Here is a 25310-nt window from a genome sequence, read left to right on the forward strand (position 1 = left end):
TGGAGCCATGCCCTAAACCCAACAGGAAGTCAGCCATTTTGAATAAATTATGCAAATTTGGCGATTTGCAGCCCTCACACTTTTTCTTATAACTCAGAGGTTTTAGACGTTATCATCTTCATATTTGGTTTGTCTAACCTACACCCCCAGGGGAATCTAAATCTCGAAAATGGTGAGTTTTTGCCAAGGGGGAGGGGTCCTTATGCCCCTTTGAACTTTGATCATTCGCCATGAAATTTTGATTGCCTCTCATTCATACCTACATGATCCAATGTGCATCAAACTTCTCCAGTAGGATGAGGGTGCCCCCCTGAACACATACATATGACAATATTTAATATCAGTCGCAGCGCCACCTAGTGGGAACAGGAAATGTCATATTTTACACTTGGAGGTCCAGCTCCAAGGTGGTTTAGCAGAACCATCTCAAATTTCACCTGGAAAGCCTTAAGAAGTTGGACTTACTGTGTTTTCAAAACTGTGACTTTTTGACAAAAGGGCGTGACCCTTATGGGACGGCAAAGTTCGATGATTCGCCATGAACACAAAAATGGCTGTAACTCAAAGCCAACTTGCCCAATCTGGCTCAAACTTCAGTGGTGTGATAAGCACCCTGCCCTGAACACACTCATATGCATAAAGTCCATAAACGGTAGAGCGCCGCCTAGTGGCAGCTCGGAATATCTTAAAATAGCAAGTTTTTTGAGTAGCCCCGGAGCTACGTTTTATCTACATGTATGAAAATGTACAGGCTCATGTAACATACTAAGACGTACAAAAAAGTCTCTTGGACCCATACCCTAAACCCTACAGGAAGTCGGCCATCTTCAATTGAAGGTGTCAATTTTTGCCATTTCCACGCCTGCTATTTGAACGAACTTGTCCTAGGGCATTTGACCCAGTGAGACCAAATTTGCTCCACATCATCTAGACAAGTAGCCCATCAAATATTGTGGAAATCTTTAAAAAATATTAAATGGCCTTATCACACCAGGCCATTGAAGTTGGCCTTCGTTTTTCTCCCTCACCACCAAAATTGTTTGTGCACTTGTTCGCACATGCTTTGTCTGATCAGGCTGAAAATTTAATCACTCATGTACACACCCAGGCTGAATCCATAACTACAGATTCAAGACTGTAGGCGCAATAGCGCCCCCTACAGAAGCAAATGAAAATTTGTATGACGTCCACATAATTAGTTTTGCTCTGAAATGCATGAAACTATCTTTCACCATTCCTTACGAAATCCTCATCAATTTGATAAGCCTCCTGCCCTGAACACATTGATATGCATAAAGTCCATAAATGTTACAGCGCCACCTACTGGCAGCTTGAAATATCATAAAATAGCATGTTTTTTAGCTAGCCCCAGAGCTACATTATATCTACAGCTCTGAAATTCTGCACACTCATGTAACATCCTAAGACGTACAAAAAAGTCTCTTGGAGCCATACTGGAAACCCTACAGGAAGTCCAGCATCTTCAATTGAAAGTGTCAGTTTTTGTCAATTTTTGCCATTTTCAGGCCTGCTATTTGAATGAACTCCTCCTAGGGCATTTCAGCCAGTGAGACCAAATTGGCTCCAGATCATCTAGACAAACAGCCCATCAAATATTGTGGAAATCTTGACAAAATATTAAATGGTGTTGTCACACCAAGCCATTGCATTTGGCTTTCATTTTTCTCAATGGCGACCAAAATTGTTTGGGCACGTGTTCGTACATGCTTTGCCCGATCTGCCTGAAAATGTAATCACTCATGTACACAGCCACTCTGAACCCATAACTATGGATTCAAGGCTATACGTAGCTGCAAGAGCGCCCCCTACAGAAGCAAATGAAATTTTGTATAGCATCCACAAACTTAGTTTCTCGGAAATGTATGAAAATGTGTTTCAACATTCTTGACATCATCCTGATCAAAACAGTCTATCAGACCCATGCCCTATTTTGCATGCTGGAGCCGTGACCCCACCCCCAAATATTCCATTGCGTCTATGCCGAGAGCAAAAGATATCTTTTCCTAAAAAAGAATTCAACTTTCTACAGACCTTCTGTACACCATCACGATCACAAGACCTCCAAGTGCGGCACGGGTCGACGAGCGCCACGGGTCGACGCGCAGGGAGTGCGAGGGCCCGATATCACCGCTTGCGGTTTTAATTATTATTATTTTTTTTTTTTTTTTTTTTTTTTTTTTTTTATTATTCAGGCAAATGAATTGGCTTTTTGGGGGCTTTATCATATTCAAAAACTCATGAAACTTGGCACATGCGTCACACCTGGTGAAAATTTAAGTATTTTAATGGGCTCGGGCAAGGGCGCGCCCAAATGGCTCGCTAGCGCCCCCTAAACTGGAGCCCCACCGCTGTGTTTCACGTACATGAATGAAACTTCATACACATGTATATCATGTCCAGGCGCACAAAAAATCCTCTTGGAGCCATGCCCTAAACCCAACAGGAAGTCCGCCATTTTTAATTAATTATGCAAATTTGGCGATTTGCAGCCCTCACACTTTTTCTAATAACTCAGAGGTTTTAGACGTTATCATCTTCATATTTGATTTGTCTAACCTACACCCCCAGGGGAATCTAAATCTCGAAAATGGTGAGTTTTTGCCAAGGGGGAGGGGTCCTTATGCCCCTTTGAACTTTGATCATTCGCCATGAAATTTTGATTGCCTCTCATTCATACCTACATGATCCAATGTGCATCAAACTTCTCCAGTAGGATGAGGGTGCCCCCCTGAACACATACATATGACAATATTTAATATCAGTCGCAGCGCCACCTAGTGGGAACAGGAAATGTCATATTTTACACTTGGAGGTCCAGCTCCAAGGTGGTTTAGCAGAACCATCTCAAATTTCACCTGGAAAGCCTTAAGAAGTTGGACTTACTGTGTTTTCAAAACTGTGAGTTTTTGACAAAAGGGCGTGACCCTTATGGGACGGCAAAGTTCGATGATTCGCCATGAACACAAAAATGGCTGTAACTCAAAGCCAACTTGCCCAATCTGGCTCAAACTTCAGTGGTGTGATAAGCACCCTGTCCTGAACACACTCATATGCAAAAAGTCCATAAACGGTAGAGCGCCGCCTAGTGGCAGCTCGGAATATCTTAAAATAGCAAGTTTTTTGAGTAGCCCCGGAGCTACGTTTTATCTACATGTATGAAAATGTACAGGCTCATGTAACATCCTAAGACGTACAAAAAAGTCTCTTGGACCCATACCCCAAACCCTACAGGAAGTCGGCCATCTTCAATTGAAGGTGTCAATTTTTGCGATTTCCACGCCTGCTATTTGAACGAACTTGTCCTAGGGCATTTGACCCAGTGAGACCAAATTTGCTCCACATCATCTACACAAGTAGCCCATCAAATATTGTGGAAATCTTTACAAAATATTAAATGGCCTTATCACACCAGGCCATTGAATTTGGCCTTCGTTTTTCTCCCTCACCACCAAAATTGTTTGTGCACTTGTTCGCACATGCTTTGTCTGATCAGGCTGAAAATTTAATCACTCATGTACACACCCAGGCTGAATCCATAACTACAGATTCAAGACTGTAGGCGCAATAGCGCCCCCTACAGAAGCAAATGAAAATTTGTATGACGTCCACATAATTAGTTTTGCTCTGAAATGCATGAAACTATCTTTCACCATTCCTTACGAAATCCTCATCAATTTGATAAGCCTCCTGCCCTGAACACATTGATATGCATAAAGTCCATAAATGTTACAGCGCCACCTACTGGCAGCTTGAAATATCATAAAATAGCATGTTTTTTAGCTAGCCCCAGAGCTACATTATATCTACAGCTCTGAAATTCTGCACACTCATGTAACATCCTAAGACGTACAAAAAAGTCTCTTGGAGCCATACTGGAAACCCTACAGGAAGTCCAGCATCTTCAATTGAAAGTGTCAATTTTTGTCAATTTTTGCCATTTTCAGGCCTGCTATTTGAATGAACTCCTCCTAGGGCATTTCAGCCAGTGAGACCAAATTGGCTCCAGATCATCTAGACAAACAGCCCATCAAATATTGTGGAAATCTTGACAAAATATTAAATGGTGTTGTCACACCAGGCCATTGAAGTTGGCTTTCATTTTTCTCAATGGCGACCAAAATTGTTTGGCCACGTGTTCGTACATGCTTTGCCCGATCTGCCTGAAAATGTAATCACTCATGTACACAGCCACTCTGAACCCATAACTATGGATTCAAGGCTATACGTAGCTGCAAGAGCGCCCCCTACAGAAGCAAATGAAATTTTGTATAGCATCCACAAACTTAGTTTCTCGGAAATGTATGAAAATGTGTTTCAACATTCTTGACATCATCCTGATCAAAACAGTCTATCAGACCCATGCCCTATTTTGCATGCTGGAGCCGTGACCCCACCCCCAAATATTCCATTGCGTCTATGCCGAGAGCAAAAGATATCTTTTCCTATAAAAGAATTCAACTTTCTACAGACCTTCTGTACACCATCACGATCACAAGACCTCCGAGTGCGGCACGGGTCGACGAGCGCCACGGGTCGATGCGCAGGGAGTGCGAGGGCCCGATATCACCGCTTGCGGTTTTATTATTATTTTTTTTTTTTTTTTTTTATTATTATTATTATTCAGGCAAATGAATTGGCTTTTTGGGGGCTTTATCATATTCAAAAACTCATGAAACTTTGCACATGCGTCACACCTGGTGAAAATTTAAGTATTTTAATGGGCTCGGGCAAGGGCGCGCCCAAATGGCTCGCTAGCGCCCCCTAAACTGGAGCCCCACCGCTGTGTTTCACGTACATGAATGAAACTTCATACACATGTATATCATGTCCAGGCGCACAAAAAATCCTCTTGGAGCCATGCCCTAAACCCAACAGGAAGTCCGCCATTTTGAATTAATTATGCAAATTTGGCGATTTGCAGCCCTCACACTTTTTCTAATAACTCAGAGGTTTTAGACGTTATCATCTTCATATTTGGTTTGTCTAACCTACACCCCCAGGGGAATCTAAATCTCGAAAATGGTGAGTTTTTGCCAAAGGGGAGGGGTCCTTATGCCCCTTTGAACTTTGATCATTCGCCATGACATTTTGATTGCCTCTCATTCATACCTACATGATCCAATGTGCATCAAACTTCTCCAGTAGGATAAGGGTGCCCCCCTGAATACATACATATGACAATATTTAATATCAGTCGCAGCGCCACCTAGTGGGAACAGGAAATGTCATATTTGACACTTGGAGGTCCAGCTCCAAGGTGGTTTAGCAGAACCATCTCAAATTTCACCTGGAAAGCCTTAAGAAGTTGGACTTACTGTGTTTTCAAAACTGTGAGTTTTTGACAAAAGGGCGTGACCCTTATGGGACGGCAAAGTTCGATGATTCGCCATGAACACAAAAATGGCTGTAACTCAAAGCCAACTTGCCCAATCTGGCTCAAACTTCAGTGGTGTGATAAGCATGCTGCCCTGAACACATTCATATGCATAAAGTCCATAAACGGTAGAGCGCCGCCTAGTGGCAGCTCGGAATATCTTAAAATAGCAAGTTTTTTGAGTAGCCCCGGAGCTACGTTTTATCTACATGTATGAAAATGTACAGGCTCATGTAACATCCTAAGACGTACAAAAAAGTCTCTTGGACCCATACCCCAAACCCTACAGGAAGTCGGCCATCTTCAATTGAAGGTGTCAATTTTTGCCATTTCCACGCCTGCTATTTGAACGAACTTGTCCTAGGGCATTTGACCCAGTGAGACCAAATTTGCTCCACATCATCTAGACAAGGAGCCCATCAAATATTGTGGAAATCTTTACAAAATATTAAATGGCCTTATCACACCAGGCCATTGAAGTTGGCCTTCGTTTTTCTCCCTCACCACCAAAATTGTTTGTGCACTTGTTCGCACATGCTTTGTCTGATCAGGCTGAAAATTTAATCACTCATGTACACACCCAGGCTGAATCCATAACTACAGATTCAGGACTGTAGGCGCAATAGCGCCCCCTACAGAAGCAAATGAAAATTTGTATGACGTCCACAGAATTAGTTTTGCTCTGAAATGCATGAAACTATCTTTCACCATTCCTTACGAAATCCTCATCTATTTGATAAGCCTCCTGCCCTGAACACATTGATATGCATAAAGTCCATAAATGTTACAGCGCCACCTACTGGCAGCTTGAAATATCATAAAATAGCATGTTTTTTAGCTAGCCCCAGAGCTACATTATATCTACAGCTCTGAAATTCTGCACACTCATGTAACATCCTAAGACGTACAAAAAAGTCTCTTGGAGCCATACTGGAAACCCTACAGGAAGTCCAGCATCTTCAATTGAAAGTGTCAATTTTTGCCATTTTCAGGCCTGCTATTTGAATGAACTCCTCCTAGGGCATTTCAGCCAGTGAGACCAAATTGGCTTCAGATCATCTAGACAAACAGCCCATCAAATATTGTGGAAATCTTGACAAAATATTAAATGGTGTTGTCACACCAGGCCATTGAAGTTGGCTTTCATTTTTCTCAATGGCGACCAAAATTGTTTGGCCACGTGTTCGTACATGCTTTGCCCGATCTGCCTGAAAATGTAATCACTCATGTACACAGCCACTCTGAACCCATAACTATGGATTCAAGGCTATACGTAGCTGCAAGAGCGCCCCCTACAGAAGCAAATGAAATTTTGTATAGCATCCACAAACTTAGTTTCTCGGAAATGTATGAAAATGTGTTTTAACATTCTTGACATCATCCTGATCAAAACAGTCTATCAGACCCATGCCCTATTTTGCATGCTGGAGCCGTGACCCCACCCCCAAATATTCCATTGCGTCTATGCCGAGAGCAAAAGATATCTTTTCCTATAAAAGAATTCAACTTTCTACAGACCTTCTGTACACCATCACGATCACAAGACCTCCGAGTGCGGCACGGGTCGACGAGCGCCACGGGTCGACGCGCAGGGAGTGCGAGGGCCCGATATCACCGCTTGCGGTTTTAATTAGGGCCCGAGCACGAACTGTGCGAAGGCCCTATTGTAATTGCTTCGTTTATTATTTTTATTATTTTTTTTATTTTTATTATTATTCAGGCAAATGAATTGGCTTTTTGGGGGCTTTATCATATTCAAAAACTCATGAAACTTTGCACATGCGTCACACCTGGTGAAAATTTAAGTATTTTAATGGGCTCGGGCAAGGGCGCGCCCAAATGGCTCGCTAGCGCCCCCTAAACTGGAGCCCCACCGCTGTGTTTCACGTACATGAATGAAACTTCATACACATGTATATCATGTCCAGGCGCACAAAAAATCCTCTTGGAGCCATGCCCTAAACCCAACAGGAAGTCCGCCATTTTGAATTAATTATGCAAATTTGGCGATTTGCAGCCCTCACACTTTTTCTAATAACTCAGAGGTTTTAGACGTTATCATCTTCATATTTGGTTTGTCTAACCTACACCCCCAGGGGAATCTAAATCTCGAAAATGGTGAGTTTTTGCCAAGGGGGAGGGGTCCTTATGCCCCTTTGAACTTTGATCATTCGCCATGAAATTTTGATTGCCTCTCATTCATACCTACATGATCCAATGTGCATCAAACTTCTCCAGTAGGATGAGGGTGCCCCCCTGAACACATACATATGACAATATTTAATATCAGTCGCAGCGCCACCTACTGGGAACAGGAAATGTCATATTTTACACTTGGAGGTCCAGCTCCAAGGTGGTTTAGCAGAACCATCTCAAATTTCACCTGGAAAGCCTTAAGAAGTTGGACTTACTGTGTTTTCAAAACTGTGACTTTTTGACAAAAGGGCGTGACCCTTATGGGACGGCAAAGTTCGATGATTCGCCATGAACACAAAAATGGCTGTAACTCAAAGCCAACTTGCCCAATCTGGCTCAAACTTCAGTGGTGTGATAAGCATGCTGCCCTGAACACACTCATATGCATAAAGTCCATAAACGTTAGAGCGCCGCCTAGTGGCAGCTCGGAATATCTTAAAATAGCAAGTTTTTTGAGTAGCCCCGGAGCTACGTTTTATCTACATGTATGAAAATGTACATGCTCATGTAACATACTAAGACGTACAAAAAAGTCTCTTGGACCCATACCCCAAACCCTACAGGAAGTCGGCCATCTTCAATTGAAGGTGTCAATTTTTGCGATTTCCACGCCTGCTATTTGAACGAACTTGTCCTAGGGCATTTCACCCAGTGACACCAAATTGGCTCCAGATCATCTACACAAGTAGCCCATCAAAAGTTATTCAGGGTTTTGTAGAATATTGAACGGTGTTGCCATGGCAACCCTCTGAATTTGGACTTTTTTCAATTTCAAATTCACAGAGATTCTAAACATCAGCCCCTGGGCTGTGCTTTCTCTATGTACCTGAAAATGTGCCTGCTGATGTAAGATGCTAACATCTACAAAAAACTCTCTTGGACCGATAGCCCAAACCCAACAGGAAGTCAGCCACGTTTACTTTAAAGTGTCATTTTTGCAGCATTTTTCGCCTTTTTCAGGCCTTTTTGCCTCAACTCCTCCTAGGGCATTTGACCCACCGAGACCAAAATGGCTCCAGATCATCCACACAAGTAGCCCATCAAAAGATATTCATGGTTTTGTAGAATATTGAACGGTGTTGCCGTAGCAACCCTCTGAATTTGGACTTTTTTTCCATTTCAGGCCCAGATAGGTTCTAAACATCAGCCCCAGGCCAGTGCTTGGTCTGTGTACCTGAAATCGTGCATGCTGAAGTAACATCCTAAGACGTACAAAAAAGTCTCTTGGACCGATAGCCGAAATCCAACAGGAAGCCTGACATGTTCTAATTAAGGTGTCATTTTTGCAGCATTTTTCACATTTTTCAGGCCTGCTATTTGAATCATCTTCTACTACAGCTTTTCATCCAGTCACACCAAAATGGCTCCAGATCATCTACACAAGTAGCCCATCAAAAGATATTCATGGTTTTGTAGAATACTGCACGGTGTTGCCGTAGCAACCCTCTACATGTGGGATTTTACTCATATACCACAGTGCACCAAATTGTTACATCTCTGACATACATTGTCCAATCTGCCTCAAACTTCACAGGCTTAATGGGAGGGTAAGGGAGACTGGACACACCCCTCTATCAGCTTTGTTTCACACTCATAACGCCACCTAGTGGCAACAGGAAATCAGTAGGACACTGATACTCATCATCCTATGGTCATTACAGTTTCATTGATGGCTGCAGGCATTACATAGAGCATTGTGACATATTAATTAGTGGGCACTCACCGACGCCACCTAGTGGAAGCGGGAGACGATCGACGCGAAGTACGGCTAGCCTGCTGAGCTGTCAACAGCCGGGTGAGCCAGCTACTCTCTCGTCTGCGAGAACCTCCGAGCGCGGTTCGGCTGGAGCGTGCCACGGGTCGACGCGCGGCTTGGCTGGAGCGCGCCAGGGGTCGACGCGCGCCGGGTGCGAGGGCCCGCTCATCGCCGCTTGCGGCTTTAATTAAAAATGTGATGCATCAAACCTCAATTTTTCATAAAGCTCATATTTTTCATCAGATACCTCAAACTTTTGGTACTTTTGCAGGACAACACACAAAACTTCAATGTGTGAAATGATGGCGACAGCTTCCACAGGAACTGGCCCGGTGTTTAGGATAAAAACTGAAAAGCTGTATCCCAACATCCACATTTATCTGTCTGTGCCGAAAATGAACATTTTCCAGCTCGCACTTCAGACGTGTAGTATCATTTTCTATTAGCTGACCAATTTTATTTATTTAACCAGAAGTGTTAAAAGAACTTTAGTCTGTCAGCGGGCTTCACTACATTGGACAGAAAAGAAAACTAACTTTATTCCATTGTTTTGCCAGTAAAAACAAGCGTCAGAGTCAGACCAGCAAAACCAAATCTGCACAGGAACGAAGATTACACAGAAGCAAACATGTGGTCATAATAACTTAATTGCAGGAATATGTACTAAACCATTATTTAGGATCAAAATCAATTATTCAGTATCATTTTTGTTTTTTTTACCAGTGTAGTCAACTCTATTTCATTTTATTGACTCTCATTCATTAGTGAGCAGCACATGTCTAACTGTGACTCTTCTGATTTTACATGTTCTTGTATTTCTGTTTTTAAAATCTTGCAGTTGTTGGGTTTTTTTTTTTTGTTTGTTTGTTTTTTTGCTGTAGTGTTATGAATAAATGATGGAAGTCCTAACAAAGTATGCTATATTCTTTCTGTCCTATAGCATGTTGGTTAGCTGAATTACAGGATTGCCCAGGCTGAACTTTATTCAAGTGGCGTAAAGCTTCTATCTGCAGGCACGCGTTGACCGTGGTAGCACATCAGACCGTGTTTGCTCGGACGTGTCTCAGACTACAGTTTGATCATTCCTTGCAGTACAGTGATGGTCTGTCCAGCTATGTTGATTCTTCCATCATCTCTCACTTCAAGTTCCAGCTCCCCACCTCGACTGGAGCACTGGTAAGCTGCACAAACGCACACAGAAAGGATGAGCTGAGTGACAATAATGGATTATTTAAAGCAGGACACATCTGTTATCAGATAAATGAAAGATTAATAAAACATCTGACCTCTGGCTGAGATAACATTATAGATTTAATCAAAGAGAATATAACTGGGTGGGGATGGGTAGAATACATACCCAGCATTTTCTTCTTTCCTAGTTTTTCAGACCAGTAGCTACCGAGGACTGTGTGGGCAGATCCTGCCAGAAGAGAAAACGCACAGCAGAGATAGGTTAACATATTTTTACAGGCAAATGTCACAAGATGCACAAAATATTAAACATCTGTAAATGCATCCTCTTTAATTCAATTCAATTCAATTTTATTTATATAGCGCCAAATCACAACAAACTGTCGCCTCAAGGCGCTTTGTATTGTGGGTAAAGACCCTACAATAATACAGAGAAAACCCAACAGTCAAAATGACCCCCTATGAGCAAGCACTTGGCGACAGTGGAAAGGAAAAACTCCCTTTTAACAGGAAGAAACCTCCAGCAGAACCAGGCTCGGAGAGGGGCAGTCATCTGCCACGACCGGTTGGGCTGAGGGGAGAGAAAGACATGCTGTGGAAGAGAGCCAGAGATTAATATCAATTAATGATTAAATGCAGAGTGGAGTATAAACAAAGTAAATAAGGTGAATGAGAAACAGTGCATTATGTGAACCCCCCAGCAGACTAGGCCTATAGCAGCATAACTAAGGGATGGTTCAGGGTCACCTGATCCAGCCCTAACTATAAGCTTTATCATAAAGGAAAGTTTTAAGCCTAATCTTAAAAATAGAGAGGGTGTCTGTCTCCCGAATCCAACTTGGAAGCTGGTTCCACAGAAGAGGGGCCTGAAAGCTGAAGGCTCTGCCTCCCATTCTACTCTTAAGTATCCTAGGAACCACAAGTAAGCCAGCAGTCTGAGAGCGAAGTGCTCTGTTGGGGTGATATGGTACTATGAGGTCTTTGAGATAAGATGGTGCCTGATTATTCAAGACCTTGTATGTGAGGAGAAGAATTTTAAATTCTATTCTAGATTTAACAGGGAGCCAATGAAGAGAAGCCAATATGGGAGAAATCTGCTCTCTCTTTCTAGTCCCTGTCAGTACTCTAGCTGCAGCATTTTGGATCAGCTGAAGGCTTTTCAGGGAGCTTTTAGGACAGCCTGATAATAATGAATTACAATAATCCACCCTAGAAGTAATAAATGCATGAATTAGCTTTTCAGCATCACTCTGAGAAAGGATGTTTCTAATTTTAGAAATATTGCGCAAATGCAAAAAAGCAGTCCTGCATATTTGTTTAATATGTGCATTGAAGGACATATCCTGGTCAAAAATGACTCCAAGATTTCTCAGTGTTACTGGAGGCCAAAGTAATGCCAAGTATCTGGTTCGCCACCATGTTTCTAAGATTTGTGGGGCCGAGAACAAGAATTTCAGTTTTATCTGAATTTAGAAGCAGGAAATTAGAGGTCATCCAGGCCTTAATATCTTTAAGACATTCCTGCAGTTTAATTAATTGATGTGTGTCATCTGGCTTCATTGATAGGTAAAGCTGAGTATCATCTGCATAACAATGAAAATTGATGCAGTGCTTTCTAATAATACTGCCTAAGGGAAGCATGTATAATGTAAATAAAATTGGTCCTAGCACAGAACCCTGTGGAACTCCATAATTAACCTTAGTGTGTGAAGAAGACTCCCCATTTACATGAACAAATTGGAGTCTATGAGATAAATATGATTCAAACCACTGCAGTGCAGTACCTTTAATACCTATAGCAAGCTCTAATCTCTGTAATAAAATGTTATGGTCAGCAGTATCAAAAGCTGCACTGAGGTCCAACAGGACAAGAACAGAGATGAGTCCACTGTCAGAGGCTCTAAGAAGATCATTTGTAACCTTCACTAATGCTGTTTCTGTACTGTGATGAATTCTGAAACCTGACTGAAACTCTTCAAATAAACCGTTCCTCTGCAGATGATCAGTTAGCTGTTTTACAACTACTCTTTCAAGAATCTTTGAGAGAAAAGGAAGGTTGGAGATTGGCCTATAATTAGCTAAGACAGCTGGGTCAAGTGATGGCTTTTTAAGCAGAGGTTTAATTACAGCCACCTTGAAGGTCTGTGGTACATAGCCAACTAATAAAGACTGATTGATGATTTTTAAGATTGAAGCATCAATAATTGGAAAGACTTCTTTGAACAGTCTAGTAGGAATGGGATCTAACAAACATGTTGCTGGTTTGGAGGAAGTAACTATTGAAGTTAACTCTGAAAGATCAACTGGAGCAAAAGAGTCTAAACAAATACCAGCAGTGCTGAAAGCAGCCGAACATGAAGAATAATCTTTGAGATGGTTATGAATAATTTTTTCTCTAATGTCTAAAATTTTATTTGTAAAGAAATCCATGAAGTCACTACTAGTTAACGTGCAAGGAATACTCGGCTCTACAGAGCTCTGACTCTTTGTCAGCCTGGCTACAGTGCTGAAAAGAAACCTGGGGTTGTTCTTATTTTCTTCAATTAATGATGAATAGTAAGATGTCCTAGCTTTACGGAGGGCTTTTTTATAGAGCAACAAACTCTTTTTCCAGGCTAAATGAGCATCTTCTAATTTAGTGAGACGCCATTCCCTCTCCAGCTTTCGGGTTATCTGCTTTAAGCTGTGCAGTTGTGAATTATACCACGGAGTCAGGCACTTCTGATTTGAAGCTTTCCTTTTCAGAGGAGCCACAGTATCCAAAGTTATACGCAGTGAGGATGTAAAACTATTGACGAGATAATCGACCTCACTGGGAGCAGAGTTTAGGTAGCTGCTCTGTACTGTGTTGGCATATGGCACTGAAGAGCATAACAATGAAGGAATTAGATCCTTAAACTTAGTTACAGCACTTTCAGAAAGACTTCTACTGTAATAAAACTTATTCCCCACTGCTGTGTAATCCATTAAAGTAAATGTAAATGTTACTAAGAAATTTAGTGTCTTTGGTCCAGCTGCTTGTATGTCAATGTTTTTGGTTTTCATGTCATTTGAGGGATAAGACTAGTTCTAGTAAAGGGCAGTTATCTTACCAGTGACAGGATCCTCAGGAATGCCAACCCATGGAGAAAAGTTTCTGGAGTAGAAGTCATATCCTGGCTGGCAGTCTGGTGATCCTGTTTTCACATGTAACAATGTTTAAAGGGGAGAAGCTTTTGATAGACAGCGTTAGGCAGGTCTGAACATTTAATGTTTGTTGGCTGAAACATTGGCTGACTGAAAGAATTAACATGAACAAACAAGTGCAAAAATTGGTGATGGAGAAGGAGAAATCATCCTCCTTTTGAAGGTTTTCCCGAGTGATCACCATTTGTCCTGTGAAATACACTGCTCAAAAAAAAAATAAAGGGGACATTCAAATAACTCATCTTAGATCTGAATGAATGAAATATTCTCATTGAATACTTTGTTCTGTACGAAGTTGAATGTGCTGACAACAAAATCACACAAAAATCATCAATGGAAATCAAATTTATTAACCAATAGAGGCCTGGATTTGGAGTCACACACAAAATTAAAGTGGAAAAACACACTACAGGCTGATACAACTTTGATGTAATGTCCTCAAAACAAGTCAAAATGAGGCTTAGTATTGTGTGTGGCCTCCACGTGCCTGTATGACCTCCCTACAATGCCTGGGCATGCTCCTGATGAGGTGGCGGATGGTCTCCTGAGGGATCTCCTCCCAGACCTGGACCAAAGCATCCGCCAACTCCCAGACAGTCTGCAACGTGACATTGGTGGATGGAGTGAGACATGATGTCCCAGATGTGCTCAATCGGATTCAGGTCTGGGGAACGGGTGGGCCAGTTCATAGCTTCAATGCCTTCATCTTGCAGGAACTGCTGACACACTCCAGCCACATGAGGTCTAGCATTGTCCTGCATTAGGAGGAACCCAGGGCCAAACACACCAGCATATGGTCTCACAAGGGGTCTGAGGATCTCATCTCGGTACCTAAGGGCAGCCATGCTACCTCTGGCGAGCACACGGAGGGCTGTGCAGCCCTCCAAAGAAATGCCACCCCACACCATTACTGACCCACTGCCAAACCGGTCATGCTGAAGGATGTTGCAGGCAGCAGATCGCTCTCCACGGTGTCTCCAGACTCTGTCAAGTCTGTCACATGTGCTCAGCTTTCATCTGTGAAGAGCACAGGGCGCCAGTGGCGAATTTGCCAATCCTGGTGTTCTCTGGCAAATGCCAAGCATCCTGCTCGGTGTTGGGCTGTGAGCACAACCCCCATCTGTGGATGTCGGACCATCATACCATCCTCATGGAGTCGGTTTCTAACCGTTTGTGCAGACACATGCACATTTGTGGCCTGCTGGAGGTCATTTTGCAGGGCTCTGGCAGTGCTCCTCCTGTTCCTCCTTGCACAAAGGTGGAGGTAGCAGTCCTGCTGCTGGGTTGTTGCCCTCCTACGGCCTCCTCCACGCCTCCTGGTGTACTGGCCTGTCTCCTGGTAGCGCCTCCAGCCTCTGGACACTACGCTGACAGACACAGCAAACCTTCTTGCCACAGCTCACATTGATGTGCCATCCTGGATGAGCTGCACTACCTGAGCCACTTGTGTGGGTTGTAGAGTCCGTCTCATGCTACGAGTGTGAAAGTACCACCAACATTCAAAAGTGACCAAAACATCAGCCAGAAAGCATAAGAACTGAGAAGTGGTCTGTGGTCCCCACCTGCAGAACCACTCCTTTATTGAGTGTGTCTTGCTAATTGCCAATAATTTCTACCTGTTGTCTATTCCATTTGTACAACAGCATGTGAAATTGATTGTCAATCAGTGTTGCTTCCTAAGTGGACAGTTTGATTTCACAGAAGTTTGATTTACTTGGAGTTACAGAGATTGGACAATGAAACTGAAACACCTGGTTTTAGACCACAATAATTTATTAGTATGGTGTAGGGCAGGGCTCTTCAATTCCAGGCCTCGAGGGCCGGTGTCCTGCAGGTTTTAGATGTGTCCCTGATCCAACACCAGGCTGGTCCATTTTAGCCATGAAACCTCCCACACTAAAATGACAGGTGTTTCAGTTTCATTGTCCAACCCCTGTATATTGTGTTGTTTAAGTGTTCCCTTTATTCTTTTGAGCAGTGTATTTCTCCAGAACACCTAGATTGTGAATGAGATCATGGACTGTGCTCTTCGCCACCATCATTACAACGTCAAGCAGCGTGGTGTTCGTCCCTCTAGTAGAGTTAAAGAATCAATGCCACAGTGCATTGGAGCTTTCCTGGTGGCACATGGTGGGACAACACCTCACTTAAATACACTAAACAAAAATATAAATGCAGCGCGTTGACATCACCAGATTGTCAATAGTGGCCTGTGGGATGTTGTCCCAGGCATGTTATGGGACAGGTCATTTTAACTTAACCTTTTGGGTTTATGTGTTTTATATTTTTGAGTGTACTGCATTTTGGGTTCAGTTTATTCTTAAAAGAAAGCTTTTACTGTTGTGGTTTAATTTTGATGACACTGTAAAGATAAAATGATTTCATGTGGCCGAACCAGTGCACAACAAAACCCTCTTGGTCTAGCTTCAGGATCTAATGAGGCTCTGATTACCTTTGATAGTGACAATGACTTCAATGATTCCTCCACTTCTGTCACTACTCTCAAGAGCCACAGGGTCAACTTTCAGCTGGGTAAGCACAGACCTAGAGATAAAACACATGAAGCACATACACATTTAAGGCTAGTTTCTTGAACATTTGTTTGGCCTTTAAACATATGAGTAAGCCCACCATCTGGGCACTTGAGCTTCAGTGGAGCTGAAAAAGGATTAGTGAGAGTAACATAAGTATGACTGATGTTGCTGAGTACATATTTTTTATGAGATCCTCATGAATTGAGATTCCCTTGAATATGGTGACAAGCGAAGTTTTTGACTAACGTGTCACAGCTGTCAGCCAGGCGAATCAGCAGCTTCTTGAGGTTGGAGCACAAGTAAACGTCCTGAATTGGGTGATTTCCGACTGCCGCCTGTGTCACGCGTGCAAAGACATTTGAACACATGCTGAAGCGCACGAATGTAGTTAGACTTTAACAAAGTTCACAAAGATGGGGTCAAAAATATGCTGGCTGACCTTGATAATGTCTCTAAACTCGTTGGGATCCTGAAATAAAAGGAGTTCGGGAAAAAAAGCCATTTTTACATATATGGTTTGATTAAATTCTTAGTTCATGTAATTAAAACAGACAAAATGTAATTTACCTGTCGGGTGGGGGGATTGAGAGGAAAGTCCATGACGTACCCTTCCCCCTTCTTTGTGACGGCAAGATCTCCACTCTTGGTCTCAAACACCAGGGTGGGATTTACGTTATCTGATGGTAAAACATCCGTGACATGGTCTCACACTGCTAATTCTTTGCCCTTTCTTGCAGTAAGCTGCATTGTGTATTACATGCAACTTAAAAAAAATTATGCCAACCTTATCTAATGTACCATTTAAAAACATTTATATGTAAATGCTGCAACTTACTCTTGTGTTGGAACAGCACTGCTGCAGAGGCCAGAGTGGCATGTCCACACAGATTCACTTCAGTGGTTGGTGTAAACCACCGAAGGCGGAACCTTGATCCTGTTAATCACAATAATATTTGAGACATTTTCCACATTTTTTTCTATGTTCTATATATGATTCACTGTGAAGCAGAACCTCACCCCAGAAAGGGAGTTCACATCCACAGTTTCTCATAAGAAACTTACTTAATTGTGAGCATTTTTTAATTTATAGAGTTTTCATACTTAAAAAGTGACTGTAATAAAAGCATTTACTGAAGCATCACTGCATGCTGTGATGTATTTTTGAGCATGCTTGTGGTGTTGGGCTCGCTCAGTGCAGTGAAAATGGGACATCGAGAAGCTGGTTATAGCTGGAAGTAATTAAATTGTGGGAAAAGGCTCCAGAAAAAAAATGTGTGATGTCAGCAGAAAGCTGCATCTGAATCTTCAATGTGACAAATCTCAGATGACCTCTGCAGCCAATTACAGGAAAAAATACTGAACCCTTATTGTCATAGTTTTGGTCCACTTTTTATTTATGTATGTTAAATCTTTTAAAAAAAGTTAATCTCATCACATGTGGACTGTTGCAATTCCCTCTAGTGAGGGCTCAGCCAGAAGTCTTCAGAGCGATAAGACCACGTGAACCATCTTTGCTGCACTACTCTACCTGTTTAATATAGGATTGATTTTGAACTTTGATTAATTTTAAAGCTTCAAAATGGCCTCCCTCCCACCTAGTAAGAGATGTAATAACGCTGTTCACAGCTGGAAAAAATTAAATTGTAAAAAAAAAAATGGCTCCAAAAAAAGGGTAGTAAATCTAAAGGGAAAACATTTTTGATGCCACTGTGTGAAACTTAGTTTTCAGTATTTTTCCAAAGTTGCATTTTTAATTCAAGTTAAACTTATTGTTTAACATATCTGCTTCCTCTTTGTCTGTGTGTAAATTATATCTGCATTCCTCTTGGACTGACTGCACACTGCATTTTTCACTGTGGCAGCCTGTTGCACAGTCCTTTGGACTTCATACAATGTAACATTGTTACCTGCCAGACTGCTGAGGACAGGTGTTTTTTTTCAGTTTGCGCACATAATCAATGAAATGCAGATATGTGTGCGTTTTAACTGCACAGTACATTTGTGACCATGTCACACGTGTCTGCCTCCCTGTGGTTCTTACATATACGTGCTGTCTGTTTTATGACTTTATTAAAATCACTGCATTGAATAATTTCCTCTCAAAGTGGCTTTTCTAAGCAGATTTTTATAGCATAAGCATAAACTGTATGTTGTCCAAAGTTTCAGGTGCTCTCTTTAATTTAAAATGAACAGCAGAGTGCTGGAAAATTTTTAATTAACATGTCACAAAATGTACACTGTAAACTTTTACTCTATATTTTTATCCCTAAATGTTTATTGTTCCTGACAACACTTACAAATAAGTATTAATGTCAAATCTTCCATTGGCCACTACAGGTATTTATGTCCTTAATAGTAACCAAGACCAGCTGAACTGGTTACAAAATCTTTACCCCAATACCAGCTACCTCCATAACATTATGTGTAATAGATGAATTGTCAAAACTTTGAGGTTAGTTCTTGTAGTGAAAGGCTAACTTGTTGAAGAAAGCTACATTTCTAAGATATCAATGTCAAGTTACAGGATAAAACCTAAACCCTTGATGCTTACAGTGAGTGGATATTGTGGCTTTTTTTTAATGCTGTGGGGAACATTTTGCTATCGTAGTTTGGGTACACTTGCTCTTTTATAGTTAAACCTTGTTTTTTTGTTTTGTTTTTTTTTTTTTATCTCAGGCAGTTTGGAAAAGTCAGCCATGCTTACAGCTCATCATATTTGGACTATTGTAATTCCTTCTACTCGGTGCTCAGCCAAAAAGTCCTCCTACCTCTTCTGGCTTGTTCAAAAATCAGCTGCTAGAGACAAGACAAGACCCCCCACTCCCACTACACTAGCTTCTATTCAATTCATATCTCACCTTGTTAACAGAGCCTCTGCCTTCATTCCTGGTGTCAAACCCTCCTAACTCTTCCCACAATTCCTCGTTACAAAAGGAAATCTGGCATTTTCCTCACAGCTGTGCAAACTCTTTAGCACTCCTCAAAACTTAATTTTGTTCATAGTGAGTAGTATTCAGGTTTTATCCCGTTTTTATTTGTTGTTTGTTGCAATTTATGATTTCAGTATTTTATTGTTCTGTAACTTTGTACCTGATATACAAAAAAACCCCAAAAAACTTTATTATCATTTTTATAACTATAAATAAATACAGACTTATTCTGTGTGACCATTTATTCAAAAAACTATCCTGGTGTCAACTCCCACATCCATAGGGGCTAATTTAAGTATAAAAAAGCATGTGAACCATATACCATATCTTATACAGTTTTGAGTATAATTCAAGAATCTTGGGAATCGATACCAAGGCAAATTTCACCACCTGCATTAAAACAGATTTACCTGTAGTAAAATTATCAGCGTGATTAATTCTGGTGATGAAAGCCGTTTCTGAGAGGTTCATCTCTGCTGCTATCTTCTGATACAAGTCATCATTCAGCTCCTGTTTGAAACACACGATTTAATAAGCAAATATAAATATTTGTGCTCAGCATAAACACGCTGTAAACATGCACTGATGGTGTCCTGGGCTGCTTAGACCGTTTTTTGTTTTGTTTTTTAGGGAAATGGTTGCAAGCTTTTGGCAATGAAAGTCGAACTTTGCTCATTGAAAATGAATAAATACGCCAGAAGCAGCAGGCTGAGGTTTCTTACTCAGTGCTAGTGTAGCAGGCAAGTTTTCAGCTTCAAATTCTTTTCAGTTTTCAGTCGCAGTTTGGTAACATGAATGCTATGAGTTAAAATCCCTTTAAAACAAAACTTTTTTTTTTTTTTTTTTCTTTCTGCAGAAATAATTTAAGGCAACTTCTTCCATCTGCTGCTAGTCTGCACTTTCGCGAAGCATCGATGCAAGCCGCCATAGTGCCACAGAGCAAATATTAAGCTTTGACCTAAATATCCGTACTCACATGCATAAGTGGACAAACCGCCGCAGGGTTTCCCCTGAACGGTAAGTTGGTGAAGGCGTCCAGCGTGAATACCGGTATCTCCATTGTAGGCAGGCTAAACAAAATGAAAATGGCTTGAAACTCAATCCTGCTGTGCGGTTTTTGATGGAAAGGATCCACACGCACCACTGTGGATGGACTTTCGACCCCCGTCTGCTTTGTCCCCCCGCCTCCCTCTGTAACCTGTCCAATTTTCCACGTGTATTCAGTCACATTTAGACACAGCCAGTTTGTGATTGCTATGAGTATCCGCTGAAGCCTACGAACTTTATCTTCCTTAACACAAACACAATCGGTGGTTATCTGACAGTTAAAAAGTATTGTTTTTCAATGTGACGAATCTTCGTTTCATATTTTATAATAGCCAGAATACGCATGACTAATGTTGAGAGTAAAATCTTTTTGTCTGATTGTAGACGCAAACTATACCAACTACCCTGACCATATTTTAATCTTAGACGCATTATCTGGAGGTTAATCAATTTACAAAGGGGGTGGGGATATAAAATATTTGGTAAATTAATTAATTTTATTACGCGTCCGAGACAGCAGCTCCTTTGGGAGTCATAAAACCCGTGAATAAGCTATTTATAGACCATGGACTCTAAAATGAATTGACGTTTATAAACCGAAGTCTCGCAAGATCATACCTGTGTTTCCGATCCACACTCCAGTCCAGTAGGTGGCATACCTGTGCAAGTTTGGCACTCTGTATTGTTGCCACTACACTTGGGGGGCAAACCCTTGGCTATCAAATTTGACCTCTCAACAGGTAAGCATGCAGCTGCCACAGTTCTGGGCGTGGGTGAATCACTTCCCCTCCTGCCTGAGAGAGGAGGTCCCTGCGGAGAGGAAGCTGCTAGGGCCTTGCTTCCAACAGACTGATCATTTCTGCATACCATGGCTTCGCTGGCCACCAGAATCAGAGAGAGGTGCTGCTGACGCGCTCTCTCTAAAACCGGTGGTATCATTTCCACTGGGGAAAAGGCATACAGGAGCATGTCTGGCCATGGGTGAGCCAATGCATCCGTCCCCAGAGGTGCATCATGGTCGGCTATGGGGAAGAACAGGGGGTAGTGAGCATTCGCTCTTGAAGCGAACAGGTCCACCTCTGCCCTGCCAAATATGTCCCAAATCTGGGCCACAACCAAGGGGTGCAACCTCCATTCCCTCACCAGGGGACCATCCCCTGGAGAGAAGGTCCGGTCCCCGGTTCAGACAGCCTGGAATGTGAGTGGCTCTCAGCGACAGAAAACAAACACTGCACCATAACAGCAGAGAGTGAGACAGCTTTAACAGGGGAAGGGAACGTGTCCCTCCCTGCCTGTTTATGTAAGAGACCACTGTCGAATTGTCTGTCCGGACCAAAACATGCTGGCCCATTAGAACTGGACAAAAATGCTTGAGCGCTAGAAAAGCGGCTAGCAGCTCTAAGTGATTGATGTGCAGCTCACGCTGTAGTGCAGTCCAGACCTCTCACCGATGCGTCGTCGCACAGAGCCCCTCACCCCCTCAGGGAGGCATCTGTGGACACCACCTTGCGAAACGACACCCTCCCAATCTGAGACGCCTGATGCAGCAGACCGGGCTCCTTCCAAGGGCGGATTGCTAACATGCAGGATGCGGTTATCGTCAGTCTCCTCCGCAGGTGGCGCAACGCACACAGGTGGTGAGAGAGAGTCAATCACTGGAAAGCTCTCATCCTTAACAGCCCGAGTGGCACTACGGCAATCATAGATGCCATCATGCCCAACAACCGTAAGATTGTTTGGAAACGCAGTCTGCGTCCCAACTGAAACTGAGCGAGGCAGCGGTGAAACGCGGCTACTCTGTGCTCTGACAGACGTGCTTGGCTGGGAATAGGACGGAGCCCTCCCCCTTTCTTTGGAACGACAAAATAGCGGCTGTACCAACCTTTGTCCGTCTCCAAAGCGGGGACCACTCGTATTGCTTTCTTCTGCAGCAGCGAGTCTATTTCCTCCCTTAGTATTGTCGCTGTTTTGCTTCTTAAGGTAGAGTTTATTATACCACGGAAGCGAGGCGGCCTGGTCCGGAACTGTAACCAGTAACCTGTAGCAACAGTTTTCACCACCTACAGAGAGGGGGCGCAAGTGTGCCACTGGGGGAGGTGGGCCGCCAGTCGGCTTACCTGCAGCACTGTAGGTGAGGCAATGTCACCCCCCCAGTGTGTCTGCGGGGAAAGGCATGACCTCCCTGACTCGGCTCATTTGATTGAGGATTGCACTTGTTTGCGAATATGTATTCTTTATTGATCGTAGTACAGGAACATGTACACTTACATGGTTTGTAAGAGGCACCTTTATTGGGGCCTAACAATGAAATACAGGAGGAGCACTCGATGTGGTCACCTGAGCATTTAACCCAACCTGAACAGAACTTATGCAGCACCTTTTGTGCGGCAACAGATGGGGGAAGCGGCATCTCTCTGCCGCTGGAGCCCCTCTTCACTCAATTCCAGAGCTGGGAGGGCTGAGGATTCTTCCTCCTGGGCACGGAATCCTTCCTGGGCCCTGAAGGCGGGCCTTTGTCCAGGCCGACTGGCGTGGAACCCAACCCGGCGGCTGTGTTCTTGCTGGTGGTGCCCCCACAGCAGCTGTGGGCGGTGCTCTCTTTCCGGTGGGCAGAGAAATGGCGGGCCTGTGAGAGTTAACTGCCAACTTGGGCTTTGCATCACGTCCGGAGATGATATCACGCAGAGCTTCCGTCTGCTTCTTCCTCAGCTCGAATTTAGCCTGAATAGCTTCGAGTGATTGCCCAAATAATCCATCAGCAGACACTGGTTCATCTAGATAAATAGCCCTATCCCTATCCGGGACATCGGAGAGGGTCAGCCACAGGTGCCTCTGAGCCACTACTGCCGAAGCCATCCCTCTATCCAGCGTGACGCACGGAGAATGTAGTCCGTAGTGACTCTATCCTCATCGAGGAGAGGCGCCAGTGGGCTGTCTGGGGGAACCAGTGAGCCAAGCTCCGCCAGGCATATTGCCTGGTACGTCTGGAGCATAGTAGCGGAGCTCATGGCATGGGCAGCGCCTGCCTGAGCCCAAAAAATCTTGTCCAGCTGAGACGCGGAAAATCTGCCATGCTTGGACAGGAGAGTTGACGGGCCAGGCACACCATGGTTATGGGGAGGGGCCAGATAAGCCGCCAGGGACGCCTCCATCGGAGGTGGGTTACCTAAGCCAGCCTCCTCTGCGCCGTGAAGTTCCAGATACTGTCCATAGCCGGGTACAGTGACACGGGTAGATAGTGGTTTGCTCCATGAAGCAGTCAGCTCGGAGACAAAATCTGGGAACATGGGAAGGCAGTTTCTGACCGTCGTAGGCTCGGGTGGGAGGAAAAACCCCGCGAACCTCGATGGTTTCTGAGTTGGCGGAGGAGAGGGCCAGTCCACCTGCAGCTTATCCGCTGCATAGTGAAATAGCGAAAAAAGTGACATGTCGTCTCGTCCGGCCAGCGCAGCAGCAGCGGCACACTGAGCCGACGACAGGCTCTCCTGTTCATCCTCCGACAAACCATGCAAATCCAGGCTGATGTCCAACAGGTCCTCGTCATACTGGCAAGCAACTAGCTCAGACTGAAGCTGGCCAGCACTCTCGCATGGTTCCAGCTCACTTTCGGCTAACCCATCAGTGTCCTCCATATAGTCTGCCCAGCTAAATGCGGGGACATCAGTCGGATACTCCTCGCCTTCGGATCCAGGGGAAGCCGGGATCCCAGACTCGGAGAGGAGGGGGTTATGCCGTGCGACAACCATCCTTCCCAACACTTTTTCCACAAACGTCACCCGTCTGTCCAGGGTTGAGCGCCGGAGCTGGCGACAAAGCGCACAGACATCGGGCTCAGTCAACGCTCTCCTAGCATGGACAATCCCCAGGCAGACGGGGCACGCGACGTGCTGGTCCTTGTCGTGCAGAGAGAAACCGCACCCCTGAGGACAGGGGTGAACAGAAGATTTCTGCTCTGCTCGCTTTGGTTTAGTATTCATGCTAAAACGCAAAGTGAAAATGCTGCACTAGAAGACTCAAAATTAGCGCTCCACGGGCAGTCCACACACCAACTGAGCGGTGGGGCTAACACCAACAGGAGCAGTTAAACTAACTTTGAGCCGGCAGACAACAGAGCTAACTAGCAGCAGCTAGCTAGCTTGCCTCGGCAGAGGTGTTCTTAGCGAGGTGAAGAGTGTAAGAACTGAGGAATGACTGTGATGACAGTGTTATTTATGTGCGGGCGGAGCCACACATATGTCATCACAGGTCATTTGCCTTAGAGGCGTGAATAGAGGTGTCTTCAGCAGGACATGCGAGGGCGTGATATCCCATGCTATATATATGTTGTACCGAGTGAATCGACTGAAAGGGAACTTTATAGCTGCTCCATCCACCCTGTTTGTTTCACACAGGGAAAAACTGCAGTACGGAAGTTAAAATATGCAGATGAACTGTTAATGTGAAAAAAGTATTTCTTATCCAGTTACTCGGGTAATTGATGGTATAATTGATTGAATACTCAATTACTAAATTAAGCAATAGTTGCAGCCCTACTGAAATTTGCAACATGCCATAAGCCAATGCATCACCTTCTCACATAGGAGCAACAGGATTCAGGTGATAGAGCGATTGTTGTAAGTAAGTAAAGCTTATTTTAGTGCTTTTCGCAGACAAAAAGTCACAAAGTGCTGTAAAACAATTAAAACACTATCAAAAAAACCCAAATAAAACACCATGTTAAAAACATATTAACATTACCATATTAAAAGAAAAGAATAAACTCAATAGAAAGCCTGGTTAAACATGTTTTCAAATGTTTTTTTTAAGACTCCACAGAGTCAGCTAAATGGAGCTGGAGTGGTAAACAGTTCCAGAGCTTTGGTGCCATTGCCTGAAAAGCTCTGCCCCTCCCTGGTTCTTAGTCTTGTACGTGGGACAACTAAAAGATTTTGATTTTGTTGTGTGTGACTGTTGACATATGTAAAATGTATCCAGGCATTTGAAATCAATTGTTTTTTGTTTTTTTGAAAAGATCGGATTTGTATCGACAGATAAAATATCGCATCGGACCTAAAAAAAGTGGTATCGTGCCATCC

At 43.4% G+C, this 25310-nt stretch overlaps 1 protein-coding gene across 1 annotated transcript; it reads right to left on the minus strand.

Moving 5' to 3' along the window:
* Positions 1 to 10168: 10168 nt before the first annotated feature.
* LOC115777096 (phenazine biosynthesis-like domain-containing protein 1) lies at positions 10169 to 20365 on the minus strand. Its single transcript, XM_030724927.1, has 10 exons — positions 20165 to 20365; positions 19599 to 19698; positions 17094 to 17192; positions 16826 to 16935; positions 16698 to 16727; positions 16505 to 16593; positions 16177 to 16268; positions 13631 to 13714; positions 10705 to 10767; positions 10169 to 10528 (listed from the first exon to the last, which is right to left on the minus strand). The coding sequence occupies exons 1-10, from the start codon at positions 20246 to 20248 to the stop codon at positions 10416 to 10418; spliced, it is 864 nt and encodes a 287-aa protein (XP_030580787.1). The 5' UTR covers positions 20249 to 20365; the 3' UTR covers positions 10169 to 10415.
* Between the last annotated feature and the right edge of the window lie 4945 nt (positions 20366 to 25310).

This window comes from Archocentrus centrarchus, chromosome 3 (assembly GCF_007364275.1).
Source record: "Archocentrus centrarchus isolate MPI-CPG fArcCen1 chromosome 3, fArcCen1, whole genome shotgun sequence".
Taxonomy (NCBI): domain Eukaryota; kingdom Metazoa; phylum Chordata; class Actinopteri; order Cichliformes; family Cichlidae; genus Archocentrus; species Archocentrus centrarchus.